Raw genomic sequence first — 22,228 nt, 5'->3', positions numbered from 1 at the left:
TTTTTTTAGTGTGCAGTCGGGTATTTTGTTTTTTTAATAATAATTAGGTACTTGTTTCAATAATGTTTACATTATCGTAGATCAATATTAGAGTATTTTATACATTTTTTATAGTACTTGAATGACTTGCGTTCTAAAATCACCTTATCTATAACCTTGATAAAATTATAATAGATTTAAAACTCAACATAATATAAAACTATTAGATATTAATACTAATTAAGTAATTACCTACTAACTAAAATAGTAAATACAGGTAAATAACTATTTCGCATCATAAAAATTGTATCACGTGCATCTAAGCGTGCATCGGGTAAGGTTTTTTATTTTTTTTTTATTTTAAGTTAAGTAGCAAGATAGACACGACAATTAAAATCTTTCTTTGGCTCAGAGTGTATTCATGTATGATGTATCATGTAGGTACTCCAGGAACGAAGGATCGCGATCCAGTATAACCTATTTAAGTGAACAATACACTGGTAATTAACAACAGATGGTCACAAATCATGCACCATCCACAATGGTTGGCAATCTGCCAACGAAGGCACGAGACACAAAGACATCTTTGTTCAAATACACAAATATCGGGCAAACATCACGTTTCAACGAATCCCTAATTTATCACCTCGTCACATTGTTGCAGATTATTGTTTAGGGCGATCGTTTCCTAGCAACCACTGAGAGAAATTTTAGTGATCAAGCCACGACCAAGCTGCAAGCAGTGACCTAATATACCTACCTATAGATGCGCTTATGAAGGTTATATGTAAAATAAAACTTAATTCTACCTCTCAGTTTAGCTTAGATAAATAATATTGGTTAATAAAATCAAGCAAATCTTTAACTTAGACTTAAATTATTGAAAATATCCTTGTTTTCATAGATACAGAAATAATACCACTGAATAACTCAATATTATACTGGTTTTATAGGTAGTAAATCTCTCACTAGATTATAAGCTGTCCAAATGTTATGAGATGTGAGACAAAATTATTAACAATTTAACTAACAACTAAGTAGCAAAATTTCAAAATAAATCGTTTTATAAATAAAAAGAAATTGCATACAGATAGTGAATTAAGCACTTCCTGGTAAGCTTAAAGCTCCGTGTCCTACTGAAATAGAGAAAACGAAATAAAACAAAACATTCCAAACTTGTAAAATATATTTCCCATAATAACAAGATATAAAAACCTGTGATATAATACAAATGTTCTCGTATCAGAATATCGCAGTGTGGATTACTGTCTTGGCAGCACACCAAACCATTTCAGTCAGGTTATATAATATTTTTTAAACGTAAAAATACGTAATAAAGCGACTTAGCGAGATAGTAAGGTTGTTTAAATTGGTTAACATCAAAGACATCTTCTAGGTAATTTCTTAATAATCGAGATACATGTTTGCAAAGAACGATACATATTATTATGTTATTTCACCGATTCATAATCTGCTTTAAGGTTAATAGTATGTAGGTAGACATATTTCTTGAAGTTATACATTATTGGCAATTAAAATATAATATGTTTTATTCATTTGGCAAACTAGTATTAACATCATTGTATGTTCATCTATCTCCACAAAACTATTCCCATTTCCTCCATCAATACAACCGTTCCCCATCATACGGGGCCCCATCAAGCTCCGGCTGCCTGGTGCCCTCAGGCGGGAGGCCCCAGCGCGGCCGGCACCCGTTATGAGCGTGGTACCGCGGGATGCGGTCATCTCGTACCATCTCGTAGGCTAGACGGGCTATACCGTGTTGGTACTCTGATAGACCCGTCTTGTAGAGGCAGGGGCGCACGTAGCCGAGAACTGGAAGATATTTCATGTACAATTTATTCTTTTAATGATAGGTTAATTTTTTAACTGCAATAGGCCGAATGTCAGGTAAGTTGGTAAGTATATGACACATTTTCTACATTGTGATCTTTATGATATTAGTCTATTTAAAAGGAGTAGAAGTATGAACTAAACTTTTTATAAAAACACAAATCTTATGAATAGTTAACATTGGTAATTGACTTGTATAAATCAGATCGCCAAGGCTAGTTAAAACTAGGGCAAGTACATCCAAATTGGTTGAGAAGCATAAAAAACTAAATTTTAATTGAAAATATCGTATACCTAGGTCGCTTTTTACATCGACATGTCACTCAAATACTTTTCTTATTACGTTTGTGTCAGAATAGTAAATTACAAATAGACACATCAACAGCTAATGCTGACGTTGTTTTGTAAATATTCACGGTTTGAAAACAACAGAAGCATGGGATAAAAATAAAGATATTTACTGAAACCTTCATTAAAGACTAAAAAAATCATACAACGCTTCGCTAGGTATAACACATAGCAGTTGTTATTATCGGCGATAATATTGACAATTACACATGACCTGTTGTATAAGCAATTTACCAAACATCTCATTCAATTCAAATCAGACATATTACAGCATCATCGAACCTGTCACAAACATATTACTAATTATCATTTTATAAACACCATTACAATGTGGTTCATTGTGCACATAACGATAAAACAAACATGTGATACTTACGTGGTACACTCGCCCGGATAGAATGCAAAACATTAAACAATGCATACAATATTATTAAAAATCAGGCAAGATTGTATCAGTTAGCGAGCTTTAGCTTGTATATAGACTACAGGCCCATGTTGAAAAAGTTATGGGTCATTTGAACCACCAGCCACCAGGTGACCTATCTAGAACGATAGATAACGATAAGAGCATAAAATAATAAGACTCAGCACTATGCCGTCACTTGTAAGCTGTCCAACTCAGTGCAGATGAGAATTCAAAAGTACAGGTAGTAAGTCACTCTATATTTTGCACTCAGTCATCTGCACTGAATTGGACAGCTTACAAGTGACTAGTGCTGAATCTTATTATTTTATGCTCTTATATCGTTCTAGATAGGTCACCTGGTGGTTCAAATGACCCATAACTTTTTCAACATGGGCCTGTAGTCTAGTAGTGGCTAGTTACGATATCGACTATCGTCTTCAATCTTCATACTCGAAAACTCTACAATTGGTATTGCCATTAAAACTAATTTCGCTTAGCTAAGTTAAATCAAATTTCTATGACACTAAAAAGTACCTACAGCTAATTCGGCACTAATAACATAAAAAACAGATTTGGATATATCTCGATTTTTTTTTTGCTAAGTATAACTTGTAATTTTTATGTCAATTACATAGACGTACGTAACAATATTCTGATACTAAAAAAGTAAATAAATATTATATCTTAACTACACATATTCAACAATGTCTAGGTAGGTACGTCTACTATTTTCCAATGAAACAAAAACTAACTTCTAAAATGCGTTTTCAACGGCTCCAAAGTCGGCTTATTCATGTCCCGTTCATACAGCTCTTTGGCGACCTTCATCAGCTCGGTGTCTTTGATGGCCAGCTTCGCGGCTGGTGGCGGAGGCTCCTCTGACACCTGCTTCTCTGCTGCCTTGCATGTTGGACGCTTCTTTTCACGCGGTTTGAAGGGACGGGTCTTGAATTCTTACATATAATTTTGGTTTTAGAATTTAGCATATGATAAGGGGTTACGGGTTTTGAAGAAGTATACTTAAATAAGGTTATATTAAAATGTATGTAAATCTATATTTGTGAAGTTGTTTTAGGTACCTATGCCTCGATTAAAGAACAATTCGATACGAAATTATAAAAAAAAAATCAATTAGTACGCAAACAGACGTAGGTACTAATTGATTTTTTTTATAATTTCTAAATCTTTGTGTTTATTCAATCTGAATTACGTAACGACTGGAACGATGTTGATAGGAATTACACTGACTACTTTAAAGGATATAACATGTACATCTATCGTAATATTGTAAATTAAAAAGTATTTTAAGCTATATTTATATGAGAAATTTTACCTTGAGACAAATGCGCACAGTAATCGTTAAAATACGTCGACTGACCGCGCAGGCTTCTCATCGTGTCCTTTATGAACTTTTCTATCTCTTCGTCCGTCCATGCTTTCTATAAATTTACTGGTATTCTTATGTAATTCATAATAACTGAACTACATTAAATCCAAGAATCAGTTTTTGATACATTTAGTTAGGTACTAGTTAACTACCTAAATATCTATTTTCTAGTCGTAATTAGGTAGATATCTAAGTATAACTATGCAGTATAAAATGATTACATAAGGCTAAATGAAATTTAACTATTTGTGAATGTAACTATTGTATTTTGTGATTGACTGTAATAGTATCACAAAATTCCATATGGTTAAGTTTATTTTGTACGATTCTTTATGTGTGTGTGTTATGTGGTTAGGTGTGTTATTATTATTCTAAAATAAAGTATTAAACATTATAACAGTGTTTTATTTATAATAGTGAGCGTGTGTATCCTTACATCTTCTGAACCAACTCTCGGATCTAACCATCTGCCTTCGAACTTTGCCCACCTCAATTCAGGTCGGCACCTGCAGCAATCGTAATTGGTTTTATTAAAAACAGATGATAATATTACATAGTATGATGTATTTTTTTTTCTTTTCTGACTTTCCTTAATTTAATCGAAGCAGAGAATAATGATGATCTTATTAAACGTAGACAGTATGGTGGATATAAAATGCAAAATCTTATATAACGTAACTAATAAAGTCAAGCTATATCTAAAAACACAACATAAATGATGTAAGTAATTTATAATTATTTCATTAAATTCGACCTACTCGAAACATCATCACAATAGTCAATATACCTAGTAACCACTGTCATGGACCAATATTGGTCCATGCCACTGTACAAGTGGGGTCTCTATAAATAAGTAGGTAGGTACCTATCACTTAACTTATGATCATATTTGATATTATACTATAGGAGAACGTTGTAGGAGATAGCCCTCAAATTTTGTGCAACAGAAATTTAGTAATCTATTTATATTCTACCATACTTACATCTGCGTCTTCCTGATTGGATGCTGCCGGAACTCATCAAAATATTCCGTTAGAAAAGACATTTTCACACATAAATTTTATCCCCAAAATCGTAATACGCTTATCAAAATTGATTTAATTGCATTTTAATTGACACATTATTGACTGATTGTTTCAAAACTATAAAAAATAATGTTTTTTTTAAGTTCGGAAATTATAACGATTTCCAAACTTTTTCTTTGTACCTACGGAACAATAATTTGTAGAAACATAAGGCTGAAGGTAGAAACGTTGATACAACTGTAATATCTATGTTCAACAATAAGACTGATGTTATGACTAATTTCGATTACAAATTTCTTTCAGTTCCAAGCTTTCATGGCATTGCATGTTTGTGATTTGCTTACGTTGTCAACATTTGGTTGTCTGATAATGTTTAACGTTTTTATTTAATAGGTTACTAGCTTTTCTCCCGCGGGTGCGCCCGCTTTGTTTCAACTTAACAAATTATACACTAAAACCTTTCTCTTGAACCATCTTAGCTCTTAAAGAAGACCACATAAAAAACATATGCACATTTTAAAGATTTAATCATGCATAGGGATGGACTTGCATCGGCTTTGTTTTAAACTAAGTATGTAGTGATGAAGCTTATTCAATGTTGGCCTGATACTTATCACTAAATTTTCTAATGCGTTTAAGCGTGCCTGTAATTCTACGCGTAACGCGTATTGCTCTATTATGCAAAAACTAATGAACTTACTTGGACCAATTTTAGTATATAGAGAAATTTATAGAGCAGATAAAGGAAGTCGATATCGATGTGATAGCCTAAAACTAGTACCTACTATGTAAATCAATCGCTATAAGCACTAATATGAAAACGTATAAAAATCCCATAGATTACAAATCAACATAAAGGTAAATAAAAAGAGAAAAGAGCGTAGACGTATATAATTGACAAAGTAAAAGCAAATTAAACCAAATGTTTCTAACTCCTGAGATATAAAACTCATAATAAGCCAGTCGTACGTACAATTTTTATGCGGCTCGGTGGCCGCACACTGCCGTGACCGTGCTACGTAAATCGGAACGATATTTTTGGATACCACTAATTTGTCGTACATCGTTCGAAGGTCATTATCGTTCCCAAATCAATCCAAGGTTGACGACGCCTGCTCACGAAAGATTTATTGAAAGTTTATAGCATTTTATTTCATAAAGGTTGAAGTGGATGCTATCGTTAATTCTAGTTATGTAATGACAAGCAATTAATGTTTGTATTGCATGTAGAATCAGCATTGATTCACAATTATGACGTCTATATCTTTAAAATAAGCATTTAATAATAAAAAAAAATGAATCGCCATTTGTGTTGGTTAGCGCAAAACTCGAGAACGGCTGAACCTATAGTACCTAGGTAGTTTTGGAATGGGATTGTTTATACACACTTTATACATAATTATCGTTAATTCTTTTTTTACAATATTCCTTGAAGTACGAAGATGGTTCTTATGGCGAGAAAACGTAAATATGTACCACGGGCGAAACCATGGCGGACCGCTAGTAAGCATTTAAAAATTCGTAAAAATATAATTTACAGTTATGTAGTAAGGTATCGAATTTAGACTCCAGAGACTGAAAGGGCTGAAAAATTATACTTTGTGCTTTCTACTCAGTAGTGTTGTGAAAAGGCATGTAACGATCATTGAGATAATATTACCTACTACGTATGGAGGAGACACCACGAACAAAATCTGTGCGACATTTTTTTTCTCTAACTCAGTTTTAAAAATTATTATCTACTTAACTAGGTACTTGTCGATGAAAAGTTATGTTAGTCACTTTTCCGTATTATTTGTGCAATATCGTAACACACACGAAGGCATATTTGATGCGTTTCACTTTAAAACAAATAAAAAATGAGCGTGCAGTTAAGCCATAATTATGGCTTATGTTGAGCGGAACATAAGTGATGTAGGCGGTGTATCTCCATATGTATATCTCAATGGTAACGATTAACTTCCTTAATGCTAAGCATCGTTATGTTTGAAAAATCAAATTATCGCTGCTATAAATGAAAAAGCCATTTCCCTACACAGAAATATAAGGAATGCAAGTACGTATAAGTCATGGAATAACTAGAGTTCTCATCCTAACTTGATCTCCATTTAAAAATTAGCTACAGAGGGTCACAGGTAATAAATAAAATAAAACAACCAACATTATATTAAAACTATTTATTATTCTTAGACGTAACATACAAGTGATTTTATTTATTCGACATTTTTACATTTAATAAAACAAGATTTGCAACATTCAAACGGTGCCACATACTTAAAATTAGCTATACCTTAAAGTTATCTTGAAAATATATTAAAAATATAATGAAAAATTAATTTTAGAAAAACGAAAATCATTGTGTATAACAAAAGTTTCATAGTTTTACTATATTTAATAATAACGGGTTCGATTTAAAAGTTATGCACCAATCTACTTTGTATTCACGAAGATATGAATATAAAGAAAAAATTCTCAAACAATTGCATTCTTCTTTAATTTATTAAAAATGGGAATTAATTCTCAAATTAATGGCCGTTAATAACAGAACTGTAAACCAAGGGCAAACGGCAGTTACAAAATTACTGAATTATTGATGTATTTTTTTAGAATTATTTATAGTTATTTTGCCTTGAAACTTATTCTGTTATATAACGACCTATAAAAGCTCATTATACTACGTTTTGGTCATTTGGGAATTTCCTTAAAACGATTGCAAAAATTGACGCTAATACAAGGAACACATGAACATTTTTTAACTATTAAAAATAATAAGATTTTTTCGTCAAAAAAATTTTTGTTGTTTCATTGGGTGGGTTTGATTGTAACCGATATTAAATCAAAAAAATATGCTTTACCGCTCATTTATGGTAATAAAATCTTAGATTCACGTTAATAGTAAATAGCAACTTAATGTCTTGTCATTTAAATTATTTCTGTAATTAGATCATTTTTATTACATTTTATAAAATCAAGTTTGAATATTGTTTAATTTCAAGAAAATACATGTCAATATTATATCAATGAAACTTTTTCATATTAAACCAATAAATGCATTGAATTGTATCATTGTGAGACAGTACATCACTTATCCTTACGAATTTTCAAGTCTATAAAACACGAACCATCTTATTACAAACCGGGCCTAAAACTTATTAAAATCATGGTCATAATCTTATTACAAAACATGTTTGATCGTTAAACCATAGACAAAGACAATAGAAACGGAGAAGTTAAAATCTCTGTACTAAAGATAAACCATGACAATTTTTAAAACGAAACTTTTAACATTGTCTCAAACTTTTTCAAGCTGTGCAAGCATGACGGTCGCATGGCGGTCGGGAGAAACTGAGAATATTTAGTTAAATGTCTATAATCAGAAAGTTTCACTTTAACCATGTTATCCAGTTTCAGAAAAAATTGTTTGTTTGTAAAGTAGGTTTACGATCGAGATGTTTACGTGATAACGTCTTATTGGTGGCAGCGCTCGAGATGAGACGGGAGATCGGTCCGTCTCTCTCTCGTTATACCTGCGATCGCGCTCGTGAGGTTTTGGTGTGACACAAGTTTCTGAACATGTCACCCGACTAAAACGATTTTAAAAACGTTATCACGTCAAAACTTTATCCACGTTAAGTCAAGTACAGATCAAAATTTGCAACCACGGACTCCCATTAGAATCTAGCCCTTATGTACACGGCAGCAACGTCGTGATTCGCGTAGCCGAGCCGTTTCGCGTGTTTGAATATCTCATTAGTGGTTGCCGTGAGGGGGAGGGACTGTTCTAACGCGTCCCCGAGCCCCAGGGCCAACTTGAGGTCCTTCTGCATGTGGCTGAGCGGCTGGTGCGTGGAGTACGAGGATTCGATCATCGCTGGAATAAGAGAATTTAAATTTTATATAATCTGATAAAAAATCCTAATACTATTATAAAGGCGAAAGTTTGTATGTATGGATGTTTGTTACTCTTTCACGCAAATACTACTGAACCGATTATAATGAAATTAAGCACAAATATAGAGGGTAACTTGAATTAACACATAGGATAGGTTTTATCCCGGAAATCCCACGGGAACGGGTTTTTCTTTGAAAACGCGGGCGAAGCCGCGGGCGGATAGCTAGTATATTATATGCAATTGTTACACAAGGATATTCGAATACAAAATTTTTCGTAATTTAGTTTTTATTAGTTACAACATATTACGCAAATATAAATAGCATAAATTACAAGTTAAAAAACGTAATTGTAATGTTCATTAAGTAATGGAGGTACAATAGCGCCTGCAGTTAAAAACTTGCAGCTATAGCAGCGCCTGCAGCTGTAAAACTTACAGCAATAGAACTTGCGGCTATAGCAGCACCTGCAGCTGTAGAACTTGCAGCAATAGAACTTGCGGCTATAGCAGCACCTGCAGCTGTAGAACTTGCGGCTATAGCAGCACCTGCAGCTGTAGAACTTGCAGCAATAGAACTTGCGGCTATAGCAGCACCTGCAGCTGTAGAACTTGCGGCTATAGCAGCACCTGCAGCTGTAGAGCTTGCAGCTATATAACTTGCGGCTATAGCAGCACCTGCAGCTGTAGAACTTGCGGCTATAGCAGCACCTGCAGCTGTAGAGCTTGCAGCTATATAACTTGCAGCTATAGCAGCACCTGCAGCTGTAGAGCTTGCAGCTATATAACTTGCGGCTATAGCAGCACCTGCAGCTGTAGAACTTGCGGCTATAGCAGCACCTGCAGCTGTAGAGCTTGCAGCTATATAACTTGCGGCTATAGCAGCACCTGCAGCTGTAGAACTTGCGGCTATAGCAGCACCTGCAGCTGTAGAGCTTGCAGCTATATAACTTGCGGCTATAGCAGCACCTGCAGCTGTAGAACTTGCGGCTATAGCAGCACCTGCAGCTGTAGAGCTTGCAGCTATATAACTTGCGGCTATAGCAGCACCTGCAGCTGTAGAACTTGCGGCTATAGCAGCACCTGCAGCTGTAGAGCTTGCAGCTATATAACTTGCGGCTATAGCAGCACCTGCAGCTGTAGAGCTTGCAGCTATATAACTTGCAGCTATAGCAGCACCTGCAGCTGTAGAGCTTGCAGCTATATAACTTGCGGCTATAGCAGCACCTGCAGCTGTAGAACTTGCGGCTATAGCAGCACCTGCAGCTGTAGAGCTTATAGCTATATAACTTGCGGCTATAGCAGCACCTGCAGCTGTAGAACTTGCGGCTATAGCAGCACCTGCAGCTGTAGAGCTTGCAGCTATATAACTTGCGGCTATAGCAGCACCTGCAGCTGTAGAACTTGCGGCTATAGCAGCACCTGCAGCTGTAGAGCTTGCAGCTATATAACTTGCGGCTATAGCAGCACCTGCAGCTGTAGAACTTGCGGCTATAGCAGCACCTGCAGCTGTAGAGCTTGCAGCTATATAACTTGCGGCTATAGCAGCACCTGCAGCTGTAGAACTTGCGGCTATAGCAGCACCTGCAGCTGTAGAGCTTGCAGCTATATAACTTGCAGCTATAGCAGCGCCTGCAGCTGTAGAGCTTGCAGCTATATAACTTGCAGCTATAGCAGCACCTGCAGCTGTAGAGCTTGCAGCTATATAACTTGCGGCTATAGCAGCACCTGCAGCTGTAGAACTTGCGGCTATAGCAGCACCTGCAGCTGTAGAACTTGCAGCAATAGAACTTGCAGCTATAGCAGCACTTGCAGCTGTAGAGCTTGCAGCTATATAACTTGCAGCTATAGCAGCGCCTGCAGCTGAAGAAATTGCAGCTATATAACTTGCAGCTATAGCAGCACCTGCAGCTGTAGAGCTTGCAGCTATAGCAGCACCTGCAGCTGAAGAAATTGTATCTATAGCAGCACCTGAAGCTGTAGAGCTTGCATCTATAGCAGCACCTGCAGCTGAAGAAATTGCAGCTATATAACTTGCAGCTATAGCAGCGCCTGCAGCTGTAGAGCTTGCAGCTATATAACTTGCAGCTATAGCAGCACCTGCAGCTGTAGAGCTTGCAGCTATATAACTTGCGGCTATAGCAGCACCTGCAGCTGTAGAACTTGCGGCTATAGCAGCACCTGCAGCTGTAGAACTTGCAGCAATAGAACTTGCAGCTATAGCAGCGCCTGCAGCTGTTGAGCTTGCAGCTATATAACTTGCAGCTATAGCAGCACCTGCAGCTGTAGAGCTTGCAACTATATAACTTGCAGCTATAGCAGCGCCTGCAGCTGTAGAGCTTGCATCTATATAACTTGCAGCTACAGCAGTGTCTGCAGCTGTAGAACGTGCGGCTATAGAACTTGCAGCTACAGCAGTGTCTGCAGCTGTAGAACGTGCAGCTATAGAACTTGCAGCTACAGCAGTGTCTACAGCTGTAGAACTTGCAGCTATAGCAACACCTGCAGCTGTAGAACTTGCAGCTGTAGAATTGAAAGCTATAGCAGCGCCTGCAGCTATAGAACTTGCAGCTGTAGAATTTAAAGCTATAGCAGCGCCTGCAGCTGTAGAACTTGCAGCTGTAGAATTTAAAGCTATAGCAGCGCCTGCAGCTGTAGAACTTGCAGCTATAGCAGCGCCTGCAGCTGTAGAACTTGCAGCTACAGCAGTGTCTGCAGCTGTAGAACGCGCAGCTATAGAACTTGCAGATATAGCAGCGCCTGCAGCTGTCGAACTTGCAGATATAGCAGCGCCTGCAGCTGTCGAACTTACAGCTATAGAACTTGCAGCTATAGCAGCGCCTGCAGCTGTAGAACTTACAGCTACAGCAGCGTCTGCAGCTGTCAAACTTACAGCTATAGAACTTGCAGATATAGCAGCGCCTGCAGCTGTCGAACTTGCAGATATAGCAGCGCCTGCAGCTGTCGAACTTACAGCTATAGAACTTGCAGCTATAGCAGCGCCTGCAGCTGTAGAACTTACAGCTACAGCAGCGTCTGCAGCTGTCAAACTTACAGCTATAGAACTTGCAGATATAGCAGCGCCTGCAGCTGTCAAACTTACAGCTATAGAACTTGCAGCTATAGCAGCACCTGCAGTTACACCACCCGCAGCTACAGCACTCGCAGCTACACCACCCACACCTGTAGCTACACCATTCACAGCTAAAGCACTCGGGGCTGGTGCACAGACTCACCGCGGCCCTTCAGTATGAGGTGCGGCGAGGCGAGCGGCGTGAGCGCCAGCACGTCGAGCAGGTCGGCCTGGCTCAGCCCCGCGCGGTCCGCCAGCGCCAGCCCCTCGGCCAGCGCGGCCAGCGACACGCCGCCCACCACCTGCAGCACCGAGTTCATCTTCGACGCGTTGCCGATGTCGCCTGGGAATGGGGTGCGGTTCATTATCCTTTTATATTTAATAATTTACTCACTAAAAGCAACAAAACAGATGGTTTCTTGCGTTACACATAAAAATAGCCCTCCTGATTGAATTTACGGCCACAACTATGTGCTCTGAATTTGACGAACCATTCGATATCGTCTACCATGATCTTGTAATGCACAAAATTGAAAAAATAATATAAAAACAATGAGTCGTATAATATTACTGGTTGCTCATTGCATAGTGTTATGAATGTTAACTAAGAAGTATCAATTGATAAAAAGTAAAAACTAAATTACAACGCATAACTTAATATGGGGTACCACAGGGTTCGCATTTAGTTCCATTATTATATTTTATAGTTTCTTTAAACTTTTGCGTCATTTTTATAAAACAAAATTAAACCGTAAACGTACGTACGTAATCTATGAAAGCTGTAGAACTGTATATCAGTTTATAACTATTGACAGGGCATGATTGGGTTAGTATTTTCGTTATCGATTTTTTTTTTTTATATTCTCTAAAAATGTTTATTAATAAAGCATTATAATGCTATAGAATTAAAAATATCACAAAAACACATTGTTTTATCTCAACTAGCACACAAAAAAATCGGACAAATGCACTACTACCAAGGTAAAACGAGTTCTTGCTCATCGCCTTGAAGCACGACTGGCAGTCGTCGAACAGCGTGCGGTCGCCCGCCGCCAGGATTATCAGTGTACCCTCTTCCGCTTGCGTCTTTGAGCCTTGGATCTGGAAATACAACAATTGTATTATTATTACAAATTTTACTGACAAATGACAATTAACCAAAAAATCCATACTAATATTATAAATTCAAAAGTAACTCTGTCTGTCTGTCTGTTACTCAATCACGCCTTAACTACTGAACCAATTTGCATGAAATTTGGTATAGAGATATTTTGATACCCGAGAAAGAAAATAGGCTACTTTTTACCCCGGGACATAGGATAGGTTTTATCACGGAAATCCCACGGGAACGGGAACTATGCGGGTTTTTGTTTGACTGCGCGGGCGAAGCCGCGGGCGGAAAGCTAGTATATATATAAAGCAGCACGGTTGCCGATCACTTTAGACACATAAAACAATACAATATTTAAATAGACAAAACAAATGAGGCATTTTGAAGACTCTTTTGATTAAATATTTGAGTTTTTAGATATTAATTAACATGAACATATTGATGTATTACTAACTGCTAAAGTATGATTCATATACCACAATTTATTATCGTTTATCATTAATTCTAAAACATTTTTTTAGTTATTATCAAGACAAACTTCGAAACTGTCCCGATTTTAGCCCACAAAACTCTAATACAACAGCAGCTTTATACAAACTCCTGCTATAAAGCTGCTGTTTTATCATCCATATCGAACTATTTTCTACCACAACTAACCTGCGCCTCCAAATACCGTCCTCCCTTGCCGCTGATCGCCTCAACGATATCGTGCGACGTGTCCGCATCTATGGACGTCATCTCCACGTAACCCTTGCCTTCTAGCGTTGGACAGTGTAGCACGCCACAGTTGCCGAACACCATCTTTGAAAAAATTATGTTTTAGATACAATTTTTAAAGTGAAACTTTTATTACATCGTCTCAAACTTGTTGGTCTGTGTAGCGCATGTCGCGTGTATCGCGGCTGCCCGGCTGCCGAGTAGGTATACCTACTCGGCAGCCGACCGTCACGCGACATGCGCTACACAAAGCAGTGTTCGGAACCGTTCGAACAGTTTCACTTTTACCGTGGTTTCATAAAACCACACAACATTTTTTTGTTATTAAACTTTTGCAGATAGAAGTGTAAGATGTCTTCGTTACAGGAAGACGAGCAGATGGAACTACTAAACTAGCTTCTTTTTAGTTGAGTAATAAATAACGTGTGTCAAGCATTTAATACAATATGAATATATTTAACAGATGCACAGTTTATTTATTATAGTGTTTTTAATGTGTGTATACTTGTATAGTGTCCATTATTTACATTTCTTGACTAAGGCAATCAGAGATGAGTTACTTATAACCTATATGATGTGAATTAAAAAAGAAATATTGTAATAACAACAGACACCTTGAGTTCAGTTAATTGGGCAATTATATCTGTATCAAGGATATGCCTCACTTTCTAATGTGGTATATTTTAGGATGCCGAGGCTAATTTTGATAATCTGATATTTAAGATTAATGATTGTTTTTTGCATGACATATTACTAACATCTTTTATTTATAATAATTGTTTTCAGTAGAGTAACTACCATCCACCTCATCCTATATCATAGATTAATTTTAGATTTTTTATATTTAATATTCTATTATCTTCTTTCTATTAAGTATTTACTGTAAAGCAAACTGAAACTACCAACTATGTGAAAGTTTCATAGATTATTAAGGACTCTTTTTTGGATTACCTCCTTAGCCGCCTGAGGGTCTGCTACGCACGAGAAGGTGATATCAGCCTCCTCCACCACATCGCACGGCGTCACCGCTATCGTCGCACCAACCTTCTCGAAGTCTTTGCACTGGAAGTAAAAGATATTACCATTAATCATGTTTCAAGATTCGGATTATGTATCGTTAATTACTCACTAAAGATGTATAATTGATGATATTACTGGTCAATTGAAGGGCGGTCATTAATTGTAATTTTGTTATGAAAATCAGGATGCATTATACTATTTCATCTAATTGATATAATAATCCCAATTAACGTTAATTAAAATCCAGAGCATTTTATAAAAGAGTTTATAAATATTCTGCTTAAAAAAAAATTGAGAATTTAAAAAAAATGTAGAAAATTTACATTTAAGCATTATTGTCGATTTAATTACAGTGCCATCTATCGCAGCCTCGACAAAACAACTTCACTAATAGTTGCGACAGATGGCGTCACGCGTTTACAGTCCTAGACGAATCGATAGCAAGCCACGCGAACGCTCCCCGCGTCAACGACCGCCCGCACCGTGCGCGGCCATTTTGATAACGGCTCTTTCCCGCCACACACGAGTCACGCACAATTGAACACGGTGCACTCGCCTATACTGAATTCCGAGTCATATGCATACGACACGCCGACAGTTGGAAACCGTTTTGTCGTTACATCTCAGTATCAACATGCGGTATTCCGGAAGTAGTTCCTACAGAATTTTGGTAAAAATGGTCAATGTTATCATGGCACAAATCGTTGTGCGATTCGTAACAGCTGATATGCTCGACAATGACTTGACTTTTTATCACGCTTTTATTTGTAACGGGAAACCACGCTCGTAAATCATAATTATATGGACAAGACTACGCCTGCTTTGATTGCGGTTAGGTCATATGTGTTAACTGTAAATGCCTTAAGTAATATAGTAGGATATATAAAAGCGAAAGTATGTTTGTCTCGGTGCCGGTCTGTTGTATAATGCAATAATAGTTTTTTGGCTCAAAACAAAGGATTATACGACTGCTTTTTTAATACAAATTCTTAGACATCATCATCAATTAGAAAAATGTCGTCTTAAATGTTCAATGGACAATGTTATTGTTGCAGTATATTTTTAGAAGGACAAAAGGTCATACCCATAATACAACGATGCACTTGTGATGTAAATTATTAATTTACGACGACTAAAATGCATGCATCATTTGATATTGACTCTGAATTCCCAATTACAACTTTCATACAAGTATATTTATAGTATTACAATTCGCAGCTTTCGTTTCATGTTTTCCCCATTTGGAAATAAAGAAAGACCGTAAACAAGGAAGGAAGGTAATACTTACAGAATTAACATAATTTTACCCATATTATGACTTTATTCAGGACATTAAAAACCTAAAACCACCCTTAATGCTATATGGTACCTAATATCTCAAAAGAACAGCAAAGAAACTGCATTACCCTAAAAGGAAAGCAAACTTGTCCAAATTATTTCCATCTACCTACCATATTTCCTTATGTAATTCTGTCAAAACTTCGCTGTTATCGCACGTATCCCGTGACCTTCAAATGGCAAGTTCAAAGAGATCCATTCAGGAAGCTATTCCTATACCTCTAGATATAAATATTTATGTCACAGCCGATCGTTAAGTATTGAACCATCGACGTCTGGCGACTGCGAAGGTGACTCAATGTTTGGACAGTCTTTCTGCTAATTTAATAGTAGGTATCTATTTCATCTCGCAAAACTCCGAGATTCGATACATTTGCCATGAGATATGTATAAACATATTGCAACCGATAAGGCTATCACGTTGCGTATGCTCCACGTGTCCTCGGTTATATTAGTGTTAAATTACATGTGTTTAGTAGTCAAATACGACAATTTACAAAGGTTATAATTAGATACTTCACGCAAATCATTTCCTAATCATCTGTCTCGACAATACTGAACTAATACGAACAGTAACTATACTCATAAACAAGAAAATTCAATATCTTTACAATAAAAGGTACAGAGTAACCGAATGGATTAATAATAAAACACCCAAGTAGGTCAGTAATTGTCGACCGTCTATCCCCCGACCCTTAATACCTTTGATAGCTCCCTGGAAGCTTTCAATTTTAATAATAAAGCAGGAAGCTACTTTAAACATTTAAAAAGTCGTCATTAAAACCCGAAAGCGTATATAAATATTCAATGCCAGTTGTTTAAAGGTAAATAATGACGTATTTTTGCGATACGTGTTAAAATAACACCTTAATTATGGAAACATAAAATGTATTCAGTAACATTACATTAGTTACATGTAAATGTATTCAGCATTTAGTGGCATTCCGCATTATACTTTGGCTTTCATATTATTGTGTAACAGAAAATTGGAAATAATTATTATCGTACTTAACATAACAACGCGTGGTTAACCCAGTTGTTACTATCGTTCTTTTAAAAGGACGCACCATAAATAAAATTGTTATTAACAATGAGGGCATTTTTGAAAAAAATGTTTATATTCGTTTGAAACCTCACGGTTGTAGGAATTGGAAAATTAAAGTGTTGTGTCGTTTTATAACAGTGGTATATTTTTAAATTATTTTAGAATTTCAGTCATTTTCCATTGATAAATCAAGTTAAATGTATTATCAATAAATTACAACAAATTATTTGATTTATTTTAAATACACGTAATTTGAAACGTGTTTTATCAGAAATATATATTACCTACTATTAGATTACATTTTATTTGTGATATTTATGCAGTTTTAATTGCCGTTCTTTTAAAAGGCCAGTAGTAATATGTACTACTACAGAGTACTTTTTTGCGCATGCACTCTTTGAAGAGCATCACAGCATCGGCGAAGCCATGGTGCTCTACTATGGCGGCCATCCATGCAAGCAATTCATAAGAGGGAAACCAATAAGATGGGGGTATGAATTTTGGGTGGGAGCGACACGGTTAGGTTGCAGAGTTTGGTGTGATCCATACCAAGAACAATCGAATGATGTTGGTAATCAACACAAATACCAAATGCCTCTGGGATTGGGTGCAAGCGTTGTATTACAGTATGTCGATGTACTGCGACAAATATAGGGCAAAGCTGCATTCCATTTATTTTTTAACAACTTTTTTACGTCCATTCATCTCATTGATGAACTTCGAGTACGAGGAATAAAGGCTACTGGCACAGTACGGGAAAATCGCGTCGCGAAATGCCCTTTGCCTGCTGCCTTTGAGAATTGAAAAAGACACCACGAGGTACATTCAAGCATCAATCGACCAGAGCAGAACAAATTTATTTTGCAAATGGAATGATAACAGTGTAGTGACTGTTGCATCAAACGTTGATACGATCCAGCCTGTGTCTACGGTAAAGAGATTTTCACAACAACAGAAGAAAAATATACATGTCGTAAAAAAAGTACGAGAAAATGGGATGGGAGGGGTGGACAGATCCGACCAGAGCATCGGTTTGTACAAGACATCTATCAGAGGCAAGAAGTGGTATTTTTCTTTGACTTGTCATGGACTAGATATGGCAGTACATAATTCTTGGCAAATATATAAGTAAAAGGGGGCCATTATGATTATCTCCACATTCGTAGAAGTGTTGGAACTGCTCTGCTCGAAACATATAAGAATGAGGAACGTAAAGGTGCTAGAGTTTCCGTGAAACCTCTGGATTTGATGGAAAAGATCACATCATTAGGTACAGAGACAAGCAGCTTCGGTGTATAGAATGTCACAAGAAAGCCAATTTCTATTGTCCTAAATGTAATGGAACCTTGCATTCTAAATTATGTTTTGAAAACTTTCATATTGCTACATAAAAATATGTGAAATGTATGTTGTCATTTTAATATCATAGTCTACCTACTTAGTAGTACATATTACTACCGTCCTTTTAAACGGACACCATTTTCCGAGATTTCCACGATAGATAAAATTTTTATACTATTTTTCCAGTTAAACTTTTTGCAATATGGACACAATATGTAAATTTCACCTTAATATGATAACAAAAATTGTTTCAGTAACATCTGGGTTAAAGCTAATTATTTTGGAATATAATCAATAGAATAATTTTCGCGCTACAATGCAAGACTGTACATTTAAAAACAACTTTCCATTTAGCAAACTGCAGTGCAATATTGTACTTAAACATCTTTACACCGTTAAATTCTGCATGTTATAAAAAATGATAAGTGTCGTCGAAAAGATATAGTAAGATTAAGAAACTTCTTTAGATAGAGGTTAATATGACAAAAACAGTGACAGTTTTTTCCGCGACATAACATGAAAAGGGATATAGACCGGGAGATACTGACACAAAATTTCGAGTCATTTGTAACAAGGATGGCGGTTCTACAGGGGTCTTAGTACGCAATGACAAAAAGAAAAATGATGGTGTGAACGCTGGTACCGGTGGCTTAGTCGCGTGGGCGTTTGTCGAACTCGTCGGAAAAATAGCGAAAGTCAAACGATTTGTAACACAAAAATTTTAGAATTTACCGATAGCCCATAAAAAAGTAGTAGGCGGTAGTGTCATGCCATACTTTTCCGGTGTGACTTACAACCCGCCATACCGACGCGAATGTGTTGATTTAAATAAAACAATCATTCAACCATTTGTACCAGGCTAACTTTTGCACAGGTAACTATCGTCGTGCAGCCATTTACGAAAATCGCCATGCCATACTTTTCGGACGATTCCAAATGGTCGCCATACCGCCGAAAATCTGCAAAAAATTTTTATTTCGCCAAACTTTTTGTACCAGTATTGCATTTGGATTTTTGGAGAGTATTTGATAAAATGTGACCATTATTATATTTGCCATACTTCTAGTAGGGGGAAAAAGTGCTGTCATACTTGAAAACTTAATTTATTATTAATTTATATAAGTGAAGATTTCCAACACATAGATCTTTGAAATTTTGTATTTATATTTGTTGATCCTCAAACTTACAGGAAAAATAAGTGCCATACTGTTACAAATCGTTTGACTTTCGCTATTTTCCGACGAGTTCGACTAACGCCCACGCGACTAAGCCACCGGTACCAGCGTTCACGCCATCGTTTTTCTTTTTGTCATTGCGTACTAAGACCCCTGTAGAACCGCCATCCTGTTACAAATGACTCGAAATTTTGTGTCAGTATCTCCCGGTCTAGGACATTCATAAACTGACCGGGAAAGACGTATCTGATAACTAGGAAGCAAAAACATTGGCCGATGTTTATTACAACATCCGCAATAATGCCGGTTTCTATGTCTATCTTTAGAGTTTAGTTGACCACGTCCAGTAAGATATAGGTATAGGATATCTTTATTATGATTTATAGCTTTATTTTTACATCTCAACTCAGGGAGGGAATGGAATTTGTCCAGTAGACTGGGGAGAATTCTAAGGCGCTTAATTCGAAGCGTAATGTCAGTTGCAGACGGTACGTAAAATCGTCTAGACTGGAGTTTTTTTTTTTTTTTATTGTACAATAGGGAAGCGCTTGGCCAAAATCTCGCCTGATGGTAAGCTGAGATGTGGCCTAAGATGGAGCGCGCTTCCCTAGAATGTACCTGTTCACTCTCCTCTTGAAGACCTCCAAATTGTACTCATCGGGGAACACAGATTCAGGAAGCATGTTCCAGTCCCCGGTTCGAATAAAGAATGACGATCCGAACCGCTTTGTCCGATAGGCGATGCCTAGAATCTGTGCGCCTCGAGTGTAGAGACCTACGACGTTTTTTACCTATACCTAGTTAACTGTTCAATCGGAATATGAGAGAAGAAAATAGCCGAATTTGCGAATATATAAAACAATAATAACACTGCTATTGCGCTCTGTCCAAATACGTATTCATCAAAACAACACTTTGATGGATTAACTTCTTAATTTATGTGAGTCCGAAAAAAATGTATACACAGAAATATCGTTCTTCTCTAACCCAAAACAGTTTTATTAAAGTGATTACAAAAACTTCATATCTACACATTAAGAACTGTTGTTGGGTATTGAAAAAGTTCTTTAACATGTTCTTTGCATGCTTCTCCAACGCAAAAATGGAAGAAAATTTCTCAAAAATCATATAGCTTTTAAAAACACTACAAATAAAAAAGTACAATGTTTTCAGGCCTCAGGGTATGCATTTATATATGAATGAAAATGAGCATGTATGTTCACTTTTATAACTAAATTCATAAACAGATTTAGAATATGCCGTCAGCACAACAGCATCAAGTGACAATGGTTTGAATAAATCTATTCGCAGAGCAGTTTTATTCATTAAATTACTATTGTTTTGCTCGTTACCTAAATTGACAATGAAATGGCCTTTGGCCACAAAACCGTGAATACTAATTGATAAGTAATTGTTCACTTATTTCCATGCAATAGAATAAGGTCGGACCGAAGCTTGCTAAGTGGGCCGTGAAACGTTAGCAATCTAAGAAAATGCCTATTTCTTTACCGTTTATTTAATCAGGACTTAACAATATTTAGAAGCAAAATATTTACATCTTAGAATAATTTAAAATAATGACTATTGTTTTGAATATAAAGTATTGTTTATATTATTCAAATCACAATTCAGTACCACTGGTAAATTCTACAGACCAAAATCTAAGTTATTATTTAAAGTAGAAGTTCGACTCTCGAACTTTAAAACTGCTATACAAATTTCGTTTCGATAGTCTAAAAAGGGTCGAGTAACTTGAAATCAGAAACCAGTTGTAAAGCATCCAAGAAATCTAATACATATTAAAAATGGTCGCAATGCTGCGCTTATCACAACATATCTGAACATTGAGGGCACGAGGCCCTTTCACCGCGTTGCTCAAACAATGCCGTCGAGTGTGCTGGCGTATATACAATTACACGAACGACCTGACAGTCTAGACTTTAGGTATTAAATGGTATTAGGTATACAAACAGCTGCCTTTGTGTAAGCTGTAGTTTAAAATAATCTTCTAAGGAGGATTTGATTTTCGTTTCAGGACTGTGTTATTTATAAAACGATTAAAAAAAGAAGCTTCTTTTTATTTGAAGTTATATTGGTAAGTAAATTTATGTTTTCTTACATATACATAAAGATTTTATCAAATCCGTTTCGAGGGACCAAATTTATAAACAAACAGCTAACATATGTAACTGTGCCAAATAGATTTGTTAAATAATCAGATATGGCTCGAAGCTTCTCTCACAACCTTAGGAAATTCCCAAAAGCCCTTCACGTATGTAGAATTCCTTTTTCTTTACCGAGTGGTTTTCATTACCCTTCTGTCCACTGTACTTGTTTGTACTGAGCACATTCAATCAATCAGAAATAATGATTTACTTTACGTTAAATTGCGACAAAATATAGGCGCCTCTGGTATTAAAAGGTCTTTCGAGAGGAACTCATAAAGCATCATTCCGATCCCGTGGAAGTTCTAAAGAATGGCAATATATAAAAACTTGGCAAAATTGTACACGAAGAAA

General features: G+C 36.4%; 2 protein-coding genes across 4 annotated transcripts in view; both read right to left on the bottom strand.

Annotated features, from left to right (window-relative positions):
- Positions 1-1,603: 1,603 nt before the first annotated feature.
- Positions 1,604-5,052, bottom strand: LOC149476735 (uncharacterized). The gene is made up of 5 exons (XM_089711251.1): positions 4,958-5,052; positions 4,411-4,480; positions 3,921-4,026; positions 3,340-3,540; positions 1,604-1,815 (listed from the first exon to the last, which is right to left on the bottom strand). The coding sequence occupies exons 1-5, from the start codon at positions 5,017-5,019 to the stop codon at positions 1,604-1,606; spliced, it is 651 nt and encodes a 216-aa protein (XP_089567377.1). The 5' UTR covers positions 5,020-5,052.
- Positions 5,053-7,161: 2,109 nt separating this feature from the next.
- Ndf (Nucleosome-destabilizing factor) overlaps positions 7,162-22,228 on the bottom strand; it is a 58,729-nt gene continuing 43,662 nt past the window's right edge. For 2 of the 3 annotated variants that reach the window (XM_089711215.1, XM_089711217.1), the window contains exons 8-12: positions 14,742-14,852; positions 13,731-13,874; positions 12,937-13,063; positions 12,126-12,305; positions 7,162-8,870 (exon numbers count right to left, since the gene is read on the bottom strand). In XM_089711215.1, coding sequence (XP_089567341.1) covers positions 8,671-8,870; positions 12,126-12,305; positions 12,937-13,063; positions 13,731-13,874; positions 14,742-14,852 — 762 coding nt within the window. In that variant the 3' untranslated portion in view covers positions 7,162-8,670. The remainder of the gene's footprint in view (positions 8,871-12,125; positions 12,306-12,936; positions 13,064-13,730; positions 13,875-14,741; positions 14,853-22,228) is intronic. The other variant, XM_089711216.1, reaches the window with a different exon arrangement.

Source organism: Colias philodice, chromosome 26 (genome assembly GCF_061535455.1).
Source record: "Colias philodice isolate Cphi_HAF_F1 chromosome 26, ilColPhil1 Martin Lab GWU primary, whole genome shotgun sequence".
Classification (NCBI taxonomy): Eukaryota; Metazoa; Arthropoda; class Insecta; order Lepidoptera; family Pieridae; genus Colias; species Colias philodice.
The sequence above is the reverse complement of the archived record's forward strand: the minus strand, read 5'-3'. Positions and strand labels throughout refer to the sequence as shown.

Excerpts from the sequence above, each read along its gene's own strand:
- LOC149476735 (XM_089711251.1), bottom strand. The coding sequence starts at position 5,019 with ATGTCTTTTCTAACGGAATATTTTGATGAGTTCCGGCAGCATCCAATC. Across the intron at positions 4,027-4,410 it reads CGAGAGTTGGTTCAGAAGAT|AAAGCATGGACGGACGAAGA; the intron begins GTAAGGATACAC and ends GTAAATTTATAG. Across the intron at positions 3,541-3,920 it reads CTGTGCGCATTTGTCTCAAG|AATTCAAGACCCGTCCCTTC; the intron begins GTAAAATTTCTC and ends ATTATATGTAAG.